This window comes from Cygnus olor, chromosome 17, assembly GCF_009769625.2.
Source record: "Cygnus olor isolate bCygOlo1 chromosome 17, bCygOlo1.pri.v2, whole genome shotgun sequence".
NCBI lineage: Eukaryota > Metazoa > Chordata > Aves > Anseriformes > Anatidae > Cygnus > Cygnus olor.
The window spans coordinates 4,944,632-4,968,688 of record NC_049185.1 but is presented as its reverse complement, the minus strand read 5'-3'; the positions used below and the strand labels follow the sequence as shown (position 1 = coordinate 4,968,688).

General features: G+C 42.6%; 1 protein-coding gene across 1 annotated transcript in view; it reads right to left on the bottom strand.

Moving 5' to 3' along the window:
* BCR (BCR activator of RhoGEF and GTPase) overlaps window positions 1-24,057 on the bottom strand; it is a 95,282-nt gene that overhangs the window by 27,967 nt on the left and 43,258 nt on the right. The window contains 7 exon segments of the mRNA XM_040577132.1: window positions 2,808-2,948; window positions 3,303-3,355; window positions 4,259-4,319; window positions 6,093-6,200; window positions 8,680-8,865; window positions 9,378-9,482; window positions 20,383-20,567. Of these exon segments, the coding sequence (XP_040433066.1) occupies window positions 2,808-2,948; window positions 3,303-3,355; window positions 4,259-4,319; window positions 6,093-6,200; window positions 8,680-8,865; window positions 9,378-9,482; window positions 20,383-20,567 (839 nt within the window).

Sequence of the window (24,057 nt, the reverse complement as noted above, 5' to 3'; positions counted from 1 at the left end):
CTGCCTTTTCAAACCCCAACCAAGCACACTGAGTGAACCACTCACAAACCAAACAGGCTGGGGTTGGTGCTCTCCTGGCTCGTCTGTAGCAGCAGTCCCCAGCAAACTACAAAGCAGAGGCTGGCCAGCAGCAAGGGCCAAGCTAGGTGTAGCATTCCCTCAGCCCTGGTTTGTAGGTTCAGCCCACCAATACGGTCTTCCCTGTTGTAGCTCCTTCTGTCCCTGAGTGAATGGTTTTACTCCCTTTGTACCCACCTCCTAGCACTAACTGAAATACTCATTCAGCTCCAGCAGATTAAACCATGTCCACGAATCACAGAAAGCTTTCAGTTTACATGCATTAACCTAGAATTATGAAAAATAGCCTGCTGAGCCAAGCAGAACTGGGGGGCTGGTGTGCAGGAAGAACATCTGGCATCCTGCAGGAAGATAGCAGGCAGGTCAGACCGAGCCAATGCCCCCAGAGCAGGGAACCACCTTTTGCAAAAGGGATGAAGACTTGTACTGCCTCCTGACCCACACCTCTTAGCAGCCCATCACTAGGGAGATTAGCCACTCACTTCTTCCCACAGTTCAAAAAGATCCTTAAAAAAAAGAGCTGGAGCAAAGCAGATTCAACTCCTCCCGACAATGCACTCAAAGGGGAAAATATTCTGCATAAAAGGCGAGGACTGGGGAAAAAAGATAACTGCGATCAGCACCTAAGCAATACATGAGGGGAAAAGGCTGTTTTCCCTCCTTCCCTTCCACCAAGGAAATTTCAAAGTGGTGTAAGACAAATAATGAGAAAAGCCATCAAAGCAAGCTGGTGATTCATTAAAATAAAAAAAAATGCATTATGCATTAAGAGTAGTCAATTAGGAGATGCAAACTGCACACTGTCCTGTCACCCCAGGGGAAGCACAAGCAAGGGGAGTGGGAGGAAAGGATAAGCAGAAAAGGAAAAATTTACAAGCATAAACAAAACCCAGCTATGACCCCAAGGTGAATAGCTTGTAGGAAACAGCAGCCATCACTAACCCACCCAGAGTAGCTGGAAGCTCCCTTTGTCTTTGGATTACTATGAAGAGAATGAATGTAGCTACTCTCCAGACAGAGTGGTGTCAACCAAAGCATTACTGCTTTGAAAAATGATGGCTATTGGTGCCAAATGATTGAAGAAAGTATCCTCATTCAGATTTCCAGAGTGGAAGGCTGGGAAGCATCAGAAGCAAGTACTTTTCTTCCCTGGGCTCAGTGCAAGCCACGTGTGGTGTGGGAGAGAGCACAAAGGGTTCCCAGTTCCCTCCAGCACACCTACAGCCCTCTCCTTGGATATGTAGTCATCTTTTCCTCCCCACATCATACAAGAAGTCACTACAGGGCCAGTGAGAGTGTGAGCAGGCCTGCTGAGCCCAATGCTGACAGGCCTCCCCCTTCCTGCTTCATAAGATCTGACAAACATACTGCTCCAAGAAGAGATCATCAGGATTATCCTCCTGAGCCTGCCCCTCCGCCTGGGCTCTAGCACTTCATTAGGATTCTGCATGACACTTTCCAAAGCCTGCATCCCTCATTGAGATGCTGACAGACAACCAGAGAACACAAAGTGCTCCCTCCCCTCCGAGGGGGCATTCCAGCCTGTAATTTCTGCTGTGACTCAATCAGCATCCACTTTAATGAGGCCATCTACTATCTCCAGGCCTTGGTGACTGATGTTTGAGCTTGTACCTCAGTCTCTGATTGCTCAATCCTCCCTCTTCTCAGCTGCAGTTTTCCTCGGTTAACAAAATAAGAATATGACCAAGAATTGTAAGACAAACAGTACACCCAATTCCCAGTACTGCAGCTTCTAGCAGATCTTTGTCGGCTGATAATCCGTTTAGCAGCTAAAAGCAAGCATGTTCAGCTGACAGGATCTGGGAATATATCTTGAAGGTTTGTGTACGTTAACAATCTCCTGGGCTTTGTAGGAGATGTTTTTGCATTGGCTAATTTGGGTCGCTTTTGATCAGCCAGTGTCTTTGGCACGCTGCCACAATGCCTCTTATGAATTTACTCTCCGAGCTGCACCTCTCTTTTGTCCAATCTCCTACATCCTTCTGTCTCTTAGTATTTCTGTCAGTCCTGGTGTGTCCTCATCAGGAAGGACTGAACTGCCTCCTAATGAAATTACGAGGCAGATGAATCAAGCCCAGTGAGGCACATAAGAGTTTACTATTGTGTAGGTCTATGTCCTCCTTGCTCGGCACCACATGCAGGTAAGGGAACTTCACAACTTCAAACGTCTTGGGCACATTTCAACTCCTAGCAGAGCCTAGAAGGGCTTCATCACACCCTCAGGAGTTAAATATCCCCCTTATTTTTCCCAACTCATTCCATTTGTTTTGCTTCCTAGCCCCATTTACAACATTATTCTTTAGAAATAAGGATGCAAAACTGAGTTTTATAGTGCAAATTAATATTCTGGAAAACAGCTTTTCCTGTTATGATTTCTGATGTTTTCCTTACCTTTTTCCCCTCCTAGACTTCCTGTTTGGTTTGAGTTTGCAGGTAAAATACAAATCCATTTAGTACATAACTACACATCGTAGAAATGATGTATGACAAATTATTATAACACCACTAAGGACAAAACTCTAATCACACTTTTCCTCTGGGTTTCCAAACAGAAAACAGAGAGGAGCTGTACTATATCCTTTAGAGAACAAGGACACTGCATAAACTGTTTCTTAGCAACAAACGAATACCTCAAGTTCCCAGTCTGCCTCACAAAGGCACAACCAGTATTTAGGAACCAAGAAAATAATGGAAGCAGGAAGACTCACCTCCCCCTTCTTTACAGTCATGGACTGCCGACGAGGAGTGATCTCTTCATTGATGCTGGAAAGGAAATTCTGCGAGATCCGCAGGGCATCCTGCAGGAGTGGATGATCAGGATGGCTCACTGGAGTGTGCTTGAGCAAATCCTGCCACCAGGAACACAAGCAAAGAAGAGAACCATGAGCACCACTGGAAAGCAGAAGGGTCTGAAGGCCCCTAACTAGAGCCATGGGACAAGATGGTCCATGACTTCTTACACAGTAGAATAAGGCTGTATGTGTAGAGGAAGAAGAAAACGATCCTCTGCATTTTGTAACACCAATGGAGAGGTACCATCCATGGGCTCTTCCCCCTCTGTGTAAAGTGAAGAGGCTCCTGTGCAGCATAACAGCTTAATTTTTGCAGTCCTGCAGCTCCATGGAAAATTTAAAGGGACATTAAAAGGGCGGGGGGGGGGGGGGAGGGGCAAAAAGTTTGAAAACTACCCTTCAGATACTTACATGCAGTACAAGTGTGCTGCGAGTCACTCGATCCACTGGTTTGTATAGGAGAGCTGTGGAAAAAAAAGCAATGGAAACATAAAAAAGAGGTACCTAAATACAGCCCCTACAGAGCAACTTGTCCAATGCCACTGAATGTACAGGCCCAGGTTTATTAACCAACGAGCTACCAGAACCCCTTCTCTAAGGTTAATGTGCTACACAGCCAATTAAACACACACAAACACAGAGGAAATAAACATGCTCCACGGGAAACAAATGCCCACTTGTGAGCACACCCTGTCAGACAGTGGATGAGCATCCAAGGCAGTACCGAACAACTGCACACAGCATGGCACACTCCCAGCAATTCCCTGGCAACCTGCCTGGTCCCACAGGTCAGAATCAGGCCTTGCACTCTTAAAGTTGCCAAGGAGGTCCCTGAAAGGTCGACAGTGCATCCCTCCTTCTGGAGTTCAGCATGAAACTGTTGAGTGCTTCCAAACCCTGATAACAGGCCAAAAAAGGAAGGGGATTGGCTTTTACATTAGTCAGTATGGAATCTTCATATAACATGGCTTATCTTCTACTATGTGCATGTATAAAGACAAGCACAATGAAAGCTGACCTTGACCAGGCTCTCTTGAGATGGCAAAAAACCAATTACTTGCAGGCTGACGTTTGTGCTATCACTGTGTAGGAGTCGTTTTCTTAAGAACACAGCAGTCCTTTGGTTAGCCTGGTTTTGCCCAAAGGGACTCATCAGGTTTTAAGCTGGGGCAGAGGTTTGCCCATGCATGCATGCAGTTTACTATGCACAAGCTCTACTACTTAGCAAAAGGGAACCGATTTCCTAGGTAAAGCCAGCAGAGACTCCATAATCTTCCAGCATTTAAAAAGAAGTAGTGAGAGTGGAGGTTTGGCAACAGCCCCCACACAGTCCTGACAAACCAGTCTCCTCTGCATGGATCACTCACTTTCCAAGGAATTTTTCGTCGTCTGATCTTTAGATTCCTTTGTGCTTCTAGCCTTTAGATTCTAAAAGAAAAAGAAAACCCACGTAGCAGGCAGTCAATCACCTTGAAATATCACATGGGAATGTAAGAGTCTATCTGCTCCTCCAAAGAAGGGCCTAAGTGAAAATGGAGGACAGCCCTCTCACATTTCAAGTCAGTGAAGGAAAAACATGCTTTCCTTCTTGATAACTTCACCCTTGCCATGTCACAGGCACCCACGCATCTCAAATATTAATCAGGTTTCTTAGGAGTGTATGTCAATAGAGATGCAACAAAGCAGGGAACCACCTACAGCAACAGAGGATGGTGGAATTTTTAATCACCTGTAAGAGAAAGGCATGTCCATAAGGATGCAGCCATTGTCACAGCATGCACATGCCACCAATAAATAAAGTACAGGACTGGGATTTAGCACCCCCTGGTTATACTTCCTTATATGTGCTCTGAGCTGTGCAACCTTGGCCAAGTCATTGTCTTTCATGGCCAAAAACGAACGATATCTGTGACACTTTTTTTTGCACATGGACTATGAAGCTGCACGTATTAATGTGCTGAGTGCTCTGAAATCCTCAGCAGGACACTAACACAAATGCAAAAGTATCATTACCATCATTCTAAATGCAGCAGGTACTGGCATAATTTCAGCATTATCCTTCAGAAAAAAGGAAGACTGAGGGATTGCATTTGCACAGAGCCCAGCACCCTGCTGCCCTAGTCTCTATCTTCTAGGTGTTACTGGAACACTTTCTATACACAGTACTATTAATAAATAGGAAACTCTATGGAATGCATTTTAGTACTGAAAGAAAAGTAAGCACAGGGGAAGCTACTCTACTAATGAGCTGACACCACTGGAGCACAGAAGTGATAGGGCAAAGGACCAGAACTTGGTGGAAACCCTCAGTAAAGGAGAGAATAGAAGGCACTTGCACTCCAATGAGTAGCACAGCAGATCCCAATAGGCAAGCCTTGCTTCCCTTGTTTCACAGAGGGACTGTTTCACTTTATCTCTTTATTATAAAAATCTAAAGGGACATGCAACATTGAATGTATTCATTAGCTTTTTCAGAGCAATAAGCACTCCCAGTATCATTCAGCTCTGATTATTTATTTGGTTGTTTTTAAGGACATAGATATGAAGTTCCCATTCTCTTGGCAACTGAGTTCTTCAAGATATAATTACTGCAGTGCAAACAGTCAATGAGACCATGCACTGCCAGCAAAGCCGGTGGCCTGGGAAGCCTGAAAAAGCCTTCAAAATGCTTTGACACAAAGTACTCCTCTTAAAGAGAGGAAATCAGAGCGGCCAGTAAATAATCTAGATTATGCTTGACACACTTGCCATTTTAAACAGAGTTTTCCTGTGCTACTCTCATCCTCTCCAAGACAGTGAAGTCTGCAATTCCACAGATAGCCATAACACAAGCCATTAAGGATGGCTTTTTACATCACAGTCAGCATTATCATTAACAAGAGAAATATTTGAGAAGCTCAAAAACAGCTTTCCCTGCTAGAAATGCATGCAGGTGGCACAGAGCTGGGAATTTCAAAGTAATGCCAGTTATGACAAGATTCCTTGGGCAGAAACAGCACATAAAGGCTGTCCATAGGATAAACTCTATTAGGCCAAAGTGCAAATTGCTGTAAGAACACAAGCTGAAGCAGTGAGTCTAGGGGAGTTCATAACTCCTTCAGAAGTCAGGGTGGCAAAGATACTTGGAGAATAGACAGGAATGACACTGCAGGGTACTAGTCAGATTCAGACGTCTCGTGTGTCTGAATACCATGACATTACCTCAGAGATTTCAGCAAACTGAGCATTGGCTTGGCAGCATTTCTCTGCTGTCTCCATAGCAACTTCATAGTTATCCACAAAGGCCCGGTACACTCCCAGCTGGCTGGCCTGCAGGAAGCAAAACAAAATAAAATAGTATAAACGCTAGGGAAGAAGACGGTTTGGGATGGCCAGCATTGGCATCTAAAGATCAGGTCATGTTCCTTCACAACAAAGAATCACAGGGAATGCTGAGCAGGCCCAGAAAGACAGCTCTGACCTGTGAGCTTTGCTTAACCAAGGCAGGTGTCCTATGCATCCAGCTCCATCTACCCTGAATAAGTTCACTTACTGGCCTGTGAGGATGACACACCCTTATCACTGCCATCTATTTTTCCCTTCTGAACTGCCAGATTAGTATCTATTAATATTTTAGCTCATTGATGCAACTGGAACTGCTGGCTGTTTGCCACAAAATATGAATCAGACAGGAATGATTCAGCCCAACAGCACAAATGTGACCGCAGTAAGCTACTTGTTGGCTTTTGCACGCGTGCTGGTCACACTAAAACAAACCCAGATATTAACCTATATCTGCATCAGCAAACATTGTTGTAAAGGGCAGCAGAGTGCTGAAAATACAGAAGAGATCCAGAGCACGATCTGTTTGGAAGGCACTGACTGCAGCACTTAGGTGACAGAGAATGACAGTTCAAGCAGAAGGAATACACCGTTGGTCTGGATGAAGACACAGTAGGCCTCAGAGTCTAGCAATAAACCACTGTCATCACTGAGCCCTAGCGCTGATTCTGTTTGCTAACTTATTTATTAATTGCAGCGATATTCATGCCAGAGAACATAAGATCCAGCTCAAGAAACCCCTGGGTAGCTTCCAAGCTTGTCTGGACTGCAGAGCAGTTCTTATGCTGCAGAGCTCCACAGACTGTGCTGCAAACACCTCAGCAGCTTGAATGTGCTTGCAGAAGTGTGGTCAGTACTGAGCCAACAGGTGGAGTGCTGAAAAAGACTTCTTTTTAATGAAGTTGTGTTTTTTTTTTCTCCCCAAAAAAGCTTACACTTATGATTTCTGCACCTTCCCTACCACCTCTGCCCCACAGAGGCACCAGGCAGAGCAGTAGGTGCTCTTTTCCTCTCCTGCTCTGTCATAACCATTGTGTTTCCCATTCTCTGTGGAGCTTTGTGCAAGAAATGATGGAAGAGAAAAAGGCACTCCCCAAAGAGTGCCTTCCGATACTAACCCAACAGAATCATCGGGTTACATATGCACAAGAATCAAGGGAACACAAAAATACAGTGCTACAGAAGGGCCTGTGATCACCGTCAGCAAGAAGCGGTCTTAAACAAAGGCCTAAGAAGCTGCACAGTGAGTCAAAGCTTGCTTGACAGCCAGCAGTGGTAAATAATATATTCAGCTCTTCTTCAATTAGCATTATGTTCATTATTGCACTACACTTTCAATGCAGTGAGAGGTTTCCACTTTCAGCAACCTTCTATATCTTTGCTTCAGCAACCAGCAAGAGGTGGCTTTGTCTTCTTAAACCAGTTGCTCAAATGGCATATGCAGAGCTGCTCACCAAGGCACCAGTTCAATCCCTGCTGGCTAAAACAAGCTGCCAGTGAAAAGTAGGTTCATATATTTTCATCAAGATGCTGGTGTGCATAGAAAACATCATCTTCCTGGCCTTTCTCTCCCTGCTCCATAGGCAATGGCATTGGTACTGGGCTACACAGCTGCTAACAATTGAGTGACCTTGGTAAAGTGTACTCCCCACCCAATAAACCCCTCACCGGAATGTAACTCCTACCCTGAGAATCAGAAGCACCTCAGGAATGCAGAGATTCCTTTCTTTTCTAAAAGGCAAAAAACAGCCCCTTTAATCCTTTGCTCTCTGCACATGCTAGGGGAAAGGCTAAAGGGGCCACAGGAATTTCCTAGAATGTAAACAATTTTTCATCTGACTCAGAAACTCAGCATTTTTCATTCAGCCACAGGAATATAGTTGAAATGACTTTGTCCTGTTCTGCACTCAGAGAATTTTGTTGAAGTTGTTTGAAGGAGTCTTAGTAGCAGATTGAGTGCATCATCAGAGCAGCAAGGGGAATCTCAAAAAGTGGGCTGGTAGAAATGCAAAGCTGAAGGTGACAACCATAAAAACAGAGAAACTCAGCACAAGATAGAGGAAAGCATCACAGAGAGAATGAAGTATGTGCGAGGGAGCTCAGCAACAAGGAGAAACACTTATCTTTCAGCGTTGAAAAGTAGGGATTTTTAAACACTGCCATTGTCCCATCTTTCTCTAAAGTAAATGGCTTGATGACACTGTGGACACCCTGGAGATTCAACATTTCTGTAAAACTGTATTTGTATTAGTAGCACAGCTTGTTGGAGCCTTTAAGTAACAGCAACGAAAGAGCCACTTTTGCTGTAGGCCCTTCACTGCAGTGAGGCAAAGCTATAAGCCTGTCATCTACTCCAGCTATGGGCTTTCATCCCTTTAGTCTATGCAATGTCACCATAAAGAATTAGAGCAGCACCTGTGAGATGAAGAAGAGATAAGAGAAGCTTTGGCGATAGTAACAAACTCACCAGCTTTTGGAAGAGGTCTCCTACGCGTTGCTGGTGACTCCACTGCTGCACTCGGGGAAAGAGCCCATCATAGAATTCTTTGTGGATCTCATAGAGCTCAGGCACTTTGAAGAATATTGTCTCAATCTGCTGACTAGTCAGCACAGGCTGAGATGTGGTGGCAGCTGCTTTCAAAGGCTTCATAGGCTGAAATGAGGAATGAAGGAAATCATTACCATGCAAACCGAGTACATCCACCCTTACCACATTACAACACATCCTTCCAAAGAGCTGTCCTATTAATAAGTGATATTTGCATTCATACAACTCCTGAAAGCTAGACATTAACAAACCCTCTCATGGTAATCAGCCACCCCTGGTATATGGATTTCCCCAGGATATTTGAAGGTGATTAAAATCCCTTTGCACTCAGTTTCCTCAATCTCTGTTGAGCTGTAGAGCACTGTGTCTAATAGTTAGCACTGAATACTGAAAGACGGGGCTCCTGTATGCGAGCACACTAATAACTCCTTAGTTGTGCCATATTCAGTCCTCTCCTTAGGCTTCTCTTTCTGTACTGGAGAAGAGGGGTAACAGGAACCTTTTGCACTGAGCAACTGATAAGCCAAGGTACCTGAAGTTCTGGGAAACTCTGGGCAGAAGCAGCAGTGAAAAGGCAAGCACCGATGTTTGAAATGGTGTCTGTCACCAGTGCTTACCAGCAGCAGAGCCTCCAGGTGGCTCAGGTAGGTTTCCTCACTGGCCAGGATTCCTGACAGGACCCATTTTCTCATCTCCAGGCCTTTCTCCAGATCTGGCTCACTCTATAAAGAAGTTGTTAAAAAAAAAAAAAAAAAAAAAGAAGTAGGAAAAAAAAAAAGAATGAGGATGGGGGGAAGGTATAATTCAGCTGACCACAGCATACTCAGTTATTTGATTTACTTAACAGACTAATAAAAAACAACCAAAATAAAACACCTTTGCTTAGTGTCTAGTTTCTAGAAATATACATTAATAAAAACATCAAGGAAAATTTTTATTTACCAGAAACTGATGCCACTTAGATTGTTTATGGGCGTTAGCCTTAGTCATCCAAATTTGGTGCCTCAGCTAGTTGCCTGGGATTCTTCACATAATTTAAAACTTAAAATTTCAAAACTCAAAATTTATCTTTTTAAACAAATTTTAGGGACCCTTGGTTCTGTGCAGTTCACCCCCTCCTCCCATGAGAGTTGTCTATGATCCTATTCCAAAGCCATGTGTTTCTCTATGCAGACAGGATCACCTCCCCTGTATCTACACAGATGCACGTGAATATAGAGCAGTTACAGGCTGACACTGCTGTTAAGATGGCTGTTCCTTCTCCCACTCTCTACTATTCACCAAGTTATTTTTCAGTGCCAGCATGTATAATGTCTATTTTTAGTGAGAAGATGGAATAATCAGCATTGCTTGGAATGCACATGCTGATTTTCTTATCAGGATTCCACAACGCTTTTCTTAACCAAAACAATTTAAGAAGGAGAGAGAAAAAATAAATAAGTTCATGAGCTAATGTACACACCAAGGGAAGATTATTACTTCTCTTAACACTTGATGTTAATCTCTTCTTTTGCATTTCAACTATCCATCTCAAAATTGCTACCTGAAAAATGTTTAACCTGATAAAATGAAATTGAGTATTTCCACAAACTCTGAAAATAAATTGGCCAGACAATGAAGATTAGAAATAATGAGAACACATCCCCACCCCACACTTTTACAGAACCTTATTTCCATTTCTTTTTATTTCTGCCATTCACAGAAATGGCTTTTTACAATTTTTGCACCATTATTATGTTGTTAAATATCTCTGAGAGTAGAGTCAATAGTTAGATCTGAAAAAGTAAATACTTTTCAAGGGTTTTGGGTAGGTTGTTTGGGGCTCCATCCTACTCCTGTTAATATCCAGAGGAATCTTTGGCTATTGATTTTAGCAGCAGGGAGATTAGGAAACATAACAGCTAACAGCTTGTTCCACTCTACTGGCTGAACATAAAGCCCTTCTATAGCTGATTTTAAAAAGCTCCAGTTAATTTAGGGTCCTATGCTTTGAACTCTGCAAATGTATAGATGAGGTTCATTATGGAGAGAAGGTACCTTGGCTCTAGGTAAGCTTACAGCAGCCATCACACTGAATGTGACTTTGAGCCCACGCACCACACTAAGAACGAAACATATCCTCACGCTCTCAGATATTTTTGGATTCAATCTCATCAGTAACTACCCTGACTTTCGAACGCTTTCATTAAATTTCACAAGCTATTTTCTAGGCTAAAAGACTTTGCAGCAGCTCCTTTATAAAAATTTTGTGAGGTGCCAAATAACACCAACACCTCCTAAGTGAAAGTGGCAGACAGAAGCTGTTCTAAGGAAATGAATAAGATTTACATGTATGTCAGGTACTACATGGAAAGAAGAACTTGTCTTTGCATCCTGCCTTTCAGAGAGGTTCAGTAAGAGCCACAGTGCCTTTTAAAATCTTGAAAGGGCATCTCAAAGGAGCTAGGAATTTGTACTTCAGCAGCCACATTCAGAAAATTTAAGAAAAACATCAGTGCAAAACTACATGGTAAAAGGAACACTGCAACAGATTCTGTGCATTACAGAGCACTTGTTACAGCTCAGTCAGAAATTTGCAACAATATTATGACCATTCCTTTTGATTTCTATACCAGTAGTGCCTGGATGTCCACCCCCAGGTTAGGCATGGTGCACACAGGTAATCAAGAAAGACAGCACCAAGACGTCTAACAAAGATTTCTTTCATTTAATGGGGCAAGCACTCAGCTGTCTCTGTGAAACTCCCAGGAGCTCTGATACAAGAAAAACACAAATCTCTTGGCTTCCAAAGATTTCTTACAACATTTACAAAAGAAAAATGCAGCTTCACAAAGAAGCATTGAAAAAAACTAACAGTGCTCCAAAGTCCCCACTGCTGCGGATGAGGTAAGCGGTCAATATTGACACAGCACTATAATTATGTCTAGCAGGTTCTCTTGGAGGAGGTGAGGGTTTAAAAACCAGCTGGGTATGTTTGTAACATCTGTAAAGAGCAGCACATGATGACGAGTCGTTTAAATGATTCAAACTTCCCCATCACAACTGTGACACAACAGTTTTCATTATAGCACTGAGAACAGCTTTCCTCTTCACAAATAAAAGCTTTAATTTATAAGCCAGTTCTTGCTGGGCATCGTCAGCTGACAGAGATGACATTTTCTGTCTGAATGTTAATTTCCTCTTTTAAAGAGATTTGCTTTCAGGGAGACAAACATCTCCCAGGACACACTACAGACCTTCCTTCCTGGCCATTACCACAAGGTCACATTGAGAAGTCCACAGCGTTGTCCTAATCCTTTTTATAGGAGCATTTTCCAAGTGCAATGCTTGCAAAACTGTAGCCTCAGCACCAGCCAGCCAGAGCAGGGCCTGGCTGCTTTAAGATATAGGGCAGCAGTTGCTGAAGAAACCCTCTGGGGAGTTTATTCAACAATCACAGAGCACACTGCAAGGTTTCCAGAGCAATACCTCCAATTTACATACAGATTCCTGAAATGTGGAAAGATGATCTCCTGCTGCTCCTGCTGTGTCAGGGATCAATATGCTACCATGCTGCTGCTGTCTCCATTGTGCTGCCACTCTGCATCTCCTCCTGAGAACCAGTGCCCTGACATGAGTTTCCTGCTGAGGAAAGCCTTTTCTGACAAAGTCATCTGGGGCTGCACTAGGCAGCAGCTCTTGCTGCTAGACGAACTTCTGGAGACCAGTCCCTGTTCTTCTTCAGCCTCAGGGTGCTTTTTAAGTCATGCTTGTTACGAAACTCACTCCGGGACTGAGAAATTCACTGGGAGCTGGTGCCAAAACCAGGAAGATGAGAAACAAATTTATTATTTGGTATTACAACATTTCTCACTTACAGAATTGGGAACAGGCTCACCTGCACACCCGAAACAAGTTAGAACAATTAGCAGGCAAAGATACTGTGATACTGTCCTTCCACTCTCCCCTTAAAGTACACAAAAATGTGATGCACCCAGTGCCAAGGGCATTTTCTGCTTTGGCCATATCTGACAAAAAAAAAGAAAAAGAACAAAGAACAACCCCGTGACCACAAAGCCTCACTGACTGCTCCATTCTGCACTCCAGGCATTTAAGAGAGGGAACATCCTGGGCCTAGGAACCAAGCTCCCCAGACACACACGGTGTCAGGGAGACCTGCCAAAGCTGGACGCTCACTTCCCTTACCCTGGCAGGAAGGAAGCAGTATGAAATCTTTGAGCTGTTTGTGGCAAGGGGAGGAGCTGCTACCATGTCCACCACACCACATCAGTTAGGGGAAAATAACCTATTAACCTGCTGGGATGTTCCCAGCAGGATGTGGGAGAACCCCATATTGGCAAACTCCAACCGCTCAGCAGGGAACGCCAGGTGGTCAGCAGTCCATCCATCCCAAGCTTCCTGCCTAGCTTGGTCAGCCTGTTCTGCACTTGTACAAGTCTGACTAGTATTTCATGTTCTGACTCTGTCCCTACCTCTTTGACGCAAGCATCTGTTTCTAGCCTTTCTTCGTTGACCTTCCATCTTTTGACTGCCCCTCTACCCACATGTTTAGGAATAAATCTGTCTTACAAGACTACCTTGGGGCAACAAACAGCATTCCTGTATGTGTGCCATGGCAGCTGTGAGGACCTAACAACCAGCCAGTTCTGAAAAAGAAAGCTAGAAATCAGTGCTTTGCTCCCACCCCTCATGAACTACATTTAAAAAGGTAAAAAGAGAGGCAAAATAAAAGGAAGGTGGAATACAGTAATAAAGGAAATTGCATGGATATCTCATGCCTACAGTGTTCTGCTGTTTTCTTCTCAACTGGGTGGTGCTTCTTGGTATTCCAAGGATTTAAAAACCAAAAGACTGAGTCACAGTCATAAATGCAATCTTGCAACCTGAATCAAGGCCAGTCAGAGTGGATAGAAGCACTGAAGATTTTAGAAAGTGTGCATACACTTACCTCAAGCCATGGCTGTTATGAACATGTTTACAGCTTGTCAACCTAACTACTTTTGTTTACTAACCAGGTTGGCATTGCATGTTGAATTCAATTACTGTGAGCCTGAGATTCACCAGCTCCAAGGATTAGACAACGTCAGCTCTTCCCAAGTCTGTTTAAAGAACTCAAGGCTTTCTGGTTGTTGTTTAAAATAACAGCAAGAATTGTTTTATTGCAAATGTTAGAAAAACACAGATTAAGAATCTTGAAACCACAATGTGTAAGATTTTGCAAAGTGGTTGCTGCTGGAACAGCTCTGTAAAGGGAAGCAGTGCTTCAAAGTGGGCGTATAAAAGGCACTTTAACTCTCAGACCTTCCTTTGGTACAGTGTGTTCATATGCTGTGCAATGAATGTGTTCAAAGAAGAGGTTTCCTGTAAGGACAGCTCAGAATCTCATAGAGAACATGACAGACTATGAAAGAAAAAAAACATTCATTTTAATTTTTAAAGTGTAAATATCTTTGAAAGCTTCCACTAAACAGGCTGGAGGTGTCTCATTGTCTAGGTGATATTAAACAGGGCAAATTCTGCAACCGAGCCATATCATGCTCTACACAGGGAGGGGAAGGAGCAGGGAGAGGAGCCAACTTTATTTATAACATCAGTACTGGTGTGCCAACTCTCCTCAGGAAGGGCTGTACATCCAGGCAGAAACCTTAAGCAGCACAGAGTTGGAGAAGAAAAAGGAAAAGTTGCATCTGTTGGGGGTGGTGAGAAAAAAGTAGCAGTAAATAAAGAAAAAAATAAATACAAACAAATATGGAGAGGGAGAAAAGAGAAGGATTCAGAAATGCTGGAAATGGGAGGAGAAGCCAGCATCAGCAGTAGTAAGCAGAGCTGTGAGAGAAGTAACCCCATTTATTGATGTAGCTTCAGAGGTCAACTTTTCTCCCCAGGTCTGTCAGGACTCAACCCCAGTAGGATAAGCAGTGCATATCCCTCCTGTTTTGCAAGGAAAAAAGTTGGATGAAGAAAAATTTGACTGCTTTGCTCCAGACTTGTCCCCATAGGAAGCTTACACAGAACCTTAGGCAACCATGCCAGATTTCATTCCTCTCCATGCTCTGGGGAGCCTCAGTCCCCACCCACCCTGCTAGACCCAAGCGTTAAACAACAGAGCAGATGACAACAAAAGGTACACCCTAAATATTTATTTTTTAATTAAAGCAGCACTTAACATCTCAAAGCATTCAGAGGAGCGTCATTTTATTTTTGTTGGAGCAGTTAAAATCCTGACCAAAAAAAAAAGGAAATCATCAAGGTGCCAAGGACATTCTTATTGGTTAAAAGCCACACAACAGATTTCTAGACATGTCCAAGACAGGCACACAAAGGACACTAAAAAGGCTCCTTCCATGAGCAAGTGGACCGAAGGAATGATGCTTACTATGAGGCAACAAGCCAGAGATGGCAGAGAGTCCTGGGCTGTATTTAAGAGAGCCAGTAGGGCAGCATTGCCTGCAAGTTTAAATGACACTTCAAGTTCCCCCATGGTCACAGCTTTGAAGGACAGCAGGAGACAGCTAGAAGATGCTGGACATTTTGGTATCACTAGAATGGTGAGGAACAAGAAGGTAAGTCACTGAGCCAATGACTGTAAGCAGGTTGAATTTACAACTACCAAGCGCTGTTATCCTGGAGCTAAAATGCAGCTTCCCCTCCTTGGGAACAAGCTAGGAGAAGAGTCCACAGCCTGTTGTGCTGCAGCCCTGCTTCCCAGATGGCTGCCAGGTAGTGGGAACAAGAGAATCTAGGCTGAGGACTGGCAATAGCTGCCAGTGCTGTGCAAACCAGTGGACTGCGCAGCAGAATTCTACCTGGAAAAAAAAATTCTACCTGGAAATCTCTAAGAATCAGCCAACTTCCCTTCCAAACAGAATATAAAGTAGGAATTAGTTGCTCAGAGGTGATGAATACAAAAATTGGAGAGATCCATTTTGGGAAAAAAAAAATCACCTCTTAATCTCTAGATTAATCTCTCTCATTTCCTGGTGGTGTGGGTGGGGGCATGGAAGCAGCCTTTCCACAGGCTGTCCTGCTCCCATCTCCACAGAGCCCAACACCCTCGACCCACACATCTCTGGGCCTGGCTTTGTTAACAAGCAGATCTTGAAAGGCCTTCTCATCTCGACTCTTCCCATTGCTCTAATCTCTCCTCACATGAGTAATAGCAACAGGACTATCATGACTGATGCTTCCCATTCCCTCTAAATGTCTTTAGCCTCAAAGCAACAAGCTACCTACTCCAAAGCTCTTGGCAGTAATTCTCCTCTAGTGAAGGGTGTCAGTCACTAACACTGCCAGCTGTCCCAACACCTTCCCCTGCCCCGAAAGCACTGGAGCAAGCTCTCCCTCTGTCCTTTTCTAACTACCCAAGTATCTTCTCTACTTTTTCCCCTAACTATATGAGGAGGACAGAAAGATTCTTGTTCTTTCTGCTCTAAGGGATGGAATTAATACTACCTATTACAAACACTGTCTGGCACCTACTGAAGCTACCAGTTCCGTCTTATTTGGCAAATGTACAGGTTGACGTTTTCCAAAAGGTTCCAGAATTTTGGGGAATTTCAATAACAACAGTTCAATTGTTACAAAAAGCAAGGTTCAGGAAAATTAAATAACTTCTCAAGTTCAATAAACAAACAACTTACCCTTACACATTAATGGAACCTATTTCTCCCTTTTCCTCTTTCCCCTGTAGGCTTGCTTCAGAGCAACAGTTTGGCAGAAGCACTGGCTTTATGCCAGGATATGCTTCAGCAGCTCAGCATGAGATTCTGGAAGAGCCAGAAGAGGGGGTACAGCCTAGATTGCTCAATGCAAACATTTGTTAAAGCCTCCTTACCACAAAAATGATGAGTTGGGATGTTGAGATACACATTAAAAATGCCCATGCTGTTTATGTCCTCTCCAGATCAAAGAGGAAACAGGCTGGTGCACCACCTCTTTTCACCCTCCCTGGATAGCAGGAGATGTTTGTGTGACAAACAAAGCAGCCACTTTTTATGTATTTATATTCCACCTGAAGTCCTACAGTTTGGAGGCAGACCAGCCAGTGTCTTGTAGTCTGCTTAGATGGTACAGGTGAGAGGGGAATTGGAAAACAGATCCCAAACGACAAAGTTTACGAAGTACACAAACCTTCTGGAAATCAACTTGTGGCCCTCACTTCCTGGAACACAGAACATGAGGTGCTGGGAGCTGGTCACCCCACACACTGAGGGAAATTAAGCCCCTCTGCAAGCACTCCAGGAGGTATCCTCTCATTCACTTTAGGAACAAGACACTGCTTTTGTCACTCTGCACCTTCTCCACGTTGGTGAGGTAGACCAAATGTAGACCAGCTTGACACACTATCCAACCAAATTATATAGCTGCTATCAGAAGATGGAGGGATTTAGTCAAAGACTTTGCAAAAATTATAAGGCCCCCCACAAAATATGTCAAAGCAAAATGCCCTCAATGTTCAGATATCAATGATCCAATCTCCAAAAGCAAGGCTGGTCTCATGGATAAGGCAGATTAACATCACCAGAATGCTGTTGTGTCTGGTGATGATAAATGAATTGGTCAGAATCACCTTTTTTCCCTTTTTTTTTTTGGTGGGGGGGTCATGCTTTCCATCTTCTGGGTGCCAGACTGGAGTGCTGTTAACTCTTGGTTGCAAGTGATATTAAAGGGACTTCCCTTGGATGTTAAGAACGCATTAAAAGTCAGAACCTGGTTTTGTAGAACATTAGGCATCTCACATTAAGCACCCAAAATTAGCAGATGCATTTCCTATAATCTCTCTACCTTCGTTACCTGTGGTTAGTGAACATACTATCCTCTTATCTCACAGGAACATTGCAAGGATAATTAAGACCTGTGTAGCATTCTAATAGCATTTGGAATTAATGGTCATGTCCAAAGGAAATGAGTACTTCTGTACTCAGAGCAGAGTGTGAAGTGTCCTGCAGGTAAGTTGTACATGTAGCACTAGAGATAAAACATTGAATCCGGTGAGTATCATTGCCTATATACACTAAACAATGCAGAAAGCCCATACAAAAAATAAAATAGGACACAACTCTATAACTGAAAATTATCATAAAGACTCAAGGCAAGGCTATAGGCAGAAGGCAGAAATGAATAATCAGCCATTTCTTAACTTCTGAATGACTTTACAATGTTAATATTTTGACAGTGGTATATATAGCACAAGTGTCACATTGCTGCATAATGTAACTGTTCATTTCTAGACTCTGGTCACAAAGATAATTACAATGTTCTTAACTAATTGCAGGCACTTAAGACAAGTAAGGGGACAGGGGACAACTATAAAAGCAAGCACATGTAAAGAAAAATGTTTTCTGCTAATCAGGTGTAGTGGGAAAAAAAAAAAAAAAAGACCTGCATCCTGCAATTTGAGGCTTCTGTTCCAACACATTTTTTGTGCTTGGCTCAGCACAGTGTGTTTGACACTTAATTTTGTTACTGATGTCTTTTCCACTACAGTTGAAAACATAAGTAGAGTAAAACTTGTCTAACAACTTGTGATAACAAAGTTTAACTTGTTTAGGAAATAACGTAACCATATATAAGCTAGTCTCTTCCTATTTGTTGTAGACCCTCCTTCATGAGTGGCATTGTCATTTGTGGACTAATTACAGGCAGGATCAGCTGAAGCAGTTGAGGTTCACGATTAGAAGTCTAATCTGTATCAAGACACTTCTACTGGAAACAGTAAAACATCTTTTTATAGTTAAAGAGAAGAAAGCAGCCATTTATGTTAAAGTAATTTTTTTAACGGGCAATATTCTAGCATTATTAAGATGACTCTAAAATTAACTACTCTAAAAGGTTTTGAGAAATATTCAAACAAACCAAGAAAAAGGTGGAATATTAGGTAGTGTCTCTTCCAGGCCTCCAGTTACAGACACTATGACAACTGGTTCTTTTAAGACAACTCTCAGCCATATGAAGTCACATACCATTTTTGCCTTAACCTAAGAAACATAACCTGAAAGTCTCAAGCCAATATTAAAACATTCTTGGAGTTTTTGAAATTATTAATGATCATTTCTTCATTCAAAAGGCTCTTGCATATCACAAGAATTCTCATCCTGAGAGATAAAGAAGCATATCAGAGTTAATAGGCTAAAGCAGAAGCAGCTAGCTAGATTCCATGCACTATATTCAAATAAAATAAAGCAAACCAACAATATATGTACTTCATAATGCTTTAAGAGATCTTGACAAGAACAACAACGTCTCAAGTAGGCTTCTTAATCTAACAATCAACTGCAAAAAGTAAGGAAACATATGATATGACACTAACGAATAAAGCGTTATAGAAGGATGTATACAATGAATGCTAAATAGCAATGATCTGTGAAACTCATCAGGCTCCTGAAATCTTTTTGATGTAAGATAAATAAGTGTCTGATACAGGTGATGGTGTTGATTTACATGTACATTGATATCTATAAAATACCCATCATCTTCTCCCATGACACCTTGATTAATAGGACAGAATAATACAAAGTCAACACAAATTAAGCTACTTAACAACTACTGCAGATTTCAAAGCATCATTTATAACGTGGGAATTCAAGGTTGGTTAGCTACACTGTCTTAGAAATATAGCAGGAAGGAAGTGACAGTTGTCCTTGTGCTCTTAAGCATTTTTATGAATGACTTGGGGAAAACAGAAGTCTGCAGATGACAAATAAATTCAAAGAAATAGCAGTTTGGGATTGAAGTGCTTTGCAGTTTAGGAAGCAAAAGGATAAAGATGACAAAAGGTAGAAAGGTGAACCGATCAATTCAAGCTAAATATAAGACATTTTGGACTGAAGACAGTAGTGTTTGTTTTTTTAAACCGAACTGAGTGGTAGGCTCTTTATCAAGACCAAAAAGCAACAACAACAACAAAAAAAAGTGCCAAGCTATAGCCATGCTAGTGAACCTAAAGCAAAAATAAATAATGCAAGATAGCCTGAAGGGCCACATGAAAACAGAAGTCACGCTAAGTGGTCCCTTCTGAGCTTGTAATTAATTATATAGATAGGTATTTGGTGAATAGTAAGTAAACTTCTTTATGAGAAGTGGCCATCTCCCACCCAAAGTCATCATACTTCAGAGCTTGCAATTTTAATTCCTCTTATTCCGTTTTCACAGGGCAAAGGAAATGGATTGTATATTCTGGATGTTTTATCAAAGCCATTAACCTACCAGAAAATAATCTGAATTTTCCTTGTGAAATGCAAGGACAACCCACAGGCACAGATGCACACATTGAACACACCCCCTTAATGCAACTATACTTTAGGATGTTTGGTCCAGAGTTTCCTGCCTGAAATATCTTATATTTAGAGACCCTCTCAGCAGCAATTAAGCATCATTTTACTCCAATAAAATTCAGAAGGGATGAAAACCTGAGTCTTCAAAATCATATGCACAACACACATCCCTGAAGTTTATGTTTAGCACTTGATTTTAAATACACAATATCAACCAGGACCCACTATATTGTATCAGCTAATCTGTCCTACCATGCTAGTAGCCCCTAACTTTGCCCCCTGTTAAAGCAGCCTACCCTTTTCAACTCTACAGGGCTTAGCTGACTCCAAAAGGCAGGAAAGGACTCACGGACTTTGTAGATTCCAGAGACCCTGAAGATAAAGTGTCTCGGCTGCCCCGACTCTTGGAACTGAGATGAGGTGAAGATGAAGGTGAATCATCAATATAGGGCATCATATCATGATGTCGCCTCTGTTCTTCAGCCCGGTCTGCATCGTACGCATAGCTAGGTGGTGTGCCACTGAACGAAGCATCTGTAAAACACAGGAGAAAAATCTGTCTGGTCAGAGTCAAGCTGGACAGGAGATGGGGAGACAGACTGGTCAACCACGGCACTGCCGGCCTCCCACCTATGATGATTACTTATCAGTAAATCCAGAGTCAGTGATAGTTAAATATAGACCAAGTGGAGGCGTAAATTTAATTAAACTTCTGTTGTCACCAAACATTCAATCATTTTAAGTCCTAAAAGATAAAGTCCTTTCTAATGTCTAATACTGGTGTTCATTTAAATTGCAGTTCTTTTCCCCAAGTTCTACTTCAAAAGCATTAGCAAAATTAAATCCTTTTGCAGGCTCCATAAAAGTTACGTAGGTTTAGGAATGCACTGGGTTAGGGTAACAAACTGTTTTTTCTGTGGAACAAGAACAGATGATGCCCCTGCCAGTTTAGTAATCATAGGTAATACATAGCTCAAAAGAGGAATGGCTGGACTTGATAACCTTGAATATCTTTTCCAATCTAAATGGTTCAATGGTTCTATGACTCTGTAACTCTTTTCAGACCTCTCAGAACAAGAGGACTATGAAAGAAAGGTCTTGCGTGTCAAGTGAAGCGGCCCGCTGCCAAAAATAAAATCTTAAAAGGCCCTCTTCTATTGCCTGCTGCTCCTCCTCAATTTGGAGACTAATTCCTTAAATCAACAACCACTCTGCCCTCCACTACCCCCTACCCCACCCCAAACCAACCAGCCAAACAAGAAATTGACAGTGCTATGAAAAGCCAAATTAACCATTATTGCATCAGATACCAATGAACTACTGAAGGAAAGATGAGTATCTTTGGTAGGGGCATACTGAGACTGTTTCTGCAGAAATCTGTATTGAAGACACACATTGAACAGAACAGCTCCCTTTACCATAAATTAAAAAGATCTTTTACTTCTCTGCACAAATACATATGGAAGAGGTAATTTTGCTTTCTGCACAGGGGCACAGCAGCACTTCAATCTTGTCTGGGGGAAGCTGGAGACAACCTTTGAGGGGCCTGCTGCTGCTACCGTGCACGTGAAGCACTTCCACCCACCAGTGCCCAGAAGTGGTGAGCGGTAACAGCCGTGCATGGGTCACTGAACACAAAATGGCACGGTTCCTCTGCCTCTTTCAGTTACAAGTCACAAAATGTCACTCTTCTCCCAAAACTGAAAAATAATTATAGCAGATAAGCTAGATCCACTTTTATTGTGGCAGGCAAGTCTTACAGAAGACAAAGCCACAAACTATTTTTTTTTCTGGTCTTGAGTCTAAAATTTTGTATTAATTTCACACTGGAACACAATTTTTACTTGTAGAATTAGTTTTTAGTTGTTTTCACAAATATCTAGGTTCTGCAAAACTAATAAGCAGCAGCTGCCAAGCATACTAATAATCCTGTTATACATCACTAAGGCAGGGTGGAGGAGTAACATTTTAAAGCCCACTTTCCTCCCTCACAGCAAACTTAGTTAAAGCATGACTCATTCCAGTAAAGGATGTGAACTTTGTGTGGAACAGAATAAAACTTGATCCATGTGGCTTATTCAGGAGGGAGAGCTGGTCGAGGGAATTTATGCAAACAATATACTGAAAACCCAACAATAAACTCACTGTAGAAGTGAGCCTCTGTCTCAGTTTCTACCAAATACCACCCAGCTAAATTACAGCTGTATATGAGGCCTTCAGGCTGCTGAATGCCCGTGGCAATATTATTTTAACAAACTCAATGAGTTTTATGTCACCAACCCCCTCATGGTATTACCTTGTGCTCAAGCCCTCAGAGTTCCTCAGAAGACTTTTAGATTGTGCAAGACCACAGGAATGGGGAAGGTAGGGAGAGGGGAAAAAAAATAAAAAAGTGGCACATGTTCTCTGGAATGGACTTTTATTGAGATGTTAGAGGCTTTCCGGAGTTTCTCAACTATTTGGAATACACCCTGTTAAGTTGTTTTGGTAAATGGAGGCTTGCAAGGGAGTTGCTGAAGTAAGGATAATCAGTCACAAATAAAAGTATCTAAAATATTTTTAGATATCCTGAAGTTGGATAATGCCTACAAACCTGCAATCCAACCAGATCTCATTCTTGAATTGTCAAGAGCCCTTTGGCTAAAAGAATACGGAAGAGAAGACAGCATGGCCCTCGCCTTGCACTACCCAAACAGGCAACAACACCCTGTTGCTGTGCAGAAATTAAGGCAGGAATATTTCCACTCCCAGTGTTCGCTTTCTAATTTTATAGTTTGCTCCATTTCTGTTAATGGGGGAGTGAACTCAATCTGAAACATATTAGCAAAAAAGATTGGAGTGAATCACAGTATTTTCACTTTCCTCACTTTCTCCTGCTAAGAAGTAGGACTTCATACTTCTTGTGTAACACATTCTTCTTCCTACTGCACAGGGAAACCTTTACCTGAAAGGGAAGGAAAGGGAAGGTTGGAAGACTTGGGCTTGGAAGAAGAAATTTATTCCTAGCTTTACAGAAAGATTCAGTCTACCTTTGAAGCATTCACTTTGTCTTCCTATCTATAAAAATGAAAATAAGACATCTCAACAGGGAATGAAGAGTGTCAACCCAGTGTCACCATCTGCCAAGAGATCCATACCAAGAAAGCTCCAAATACAATTTAAAATTTTAATACTATATCCTCCAAACATTAAAAAGCTTAGAAGCAGTTATAATCCTTCTTCTTTCTATTATTGCTGCATACAGCACTGAAATCCACCCCTATGGAGATTTTAATTATCTCTGAGGCAGATGGACTTTCTTGCTTTTATTCCACCATTTATTCCAACAGAAGCAAAGTATTACTGTAGCCAGATACACTATGCAAGTCCTAATACAAGTAACAGAGGTAGACTTGGATCCCTCTGATTAAAGAGACCACTGTTGCTAGGGAAACGAGGTTATTCAGCTCTCCTAAACCCAGCACAATGCTGCACAAGCTGTTCGGGCTCTACCTGGGAGCAAAAACACTGCTGCAAAGAGGCTGGAGCCAGGAGCTCACCCAACACTTCCAGCTGTGCTGGGTGCCACTCTTGGAGGTGGCAGGTGGAGACAGCAGCTAGAGGAAGATGAAACACAGGTATGACAGACAGTTGCTGACAAGGGACAACTAAGATAAAAAGGGGAGGGATATGAGGATGCTGGGCTCATGTGAGAGAGCACCAGAAGGAAATACTCAGGACACCAGCCCATGCATGCCCACTGCACCAAGGAAGCATCTGTGGAACTGGCAGATGCCACTCGGGGGGCTCTGCTCAGTTTGGTGAGCAGAGGAGGGAGCAGAAGTAAGAAGACAAGCCATCTCAGATGGTGCAAAGCACCAGCGCTGCTCTGCACACTGGGACCTGACTTAGCAGCACGGCCATTTAACCCTACAAGGCTTAACCCACAGAGCTTGTCCTCTGATAGCCAATGGGCAACAAATGCTCACACTTCTCTCACCTGGCCAGCAGGATCCTCTCCTCTATCAGAAGCTCGTAAGAGATC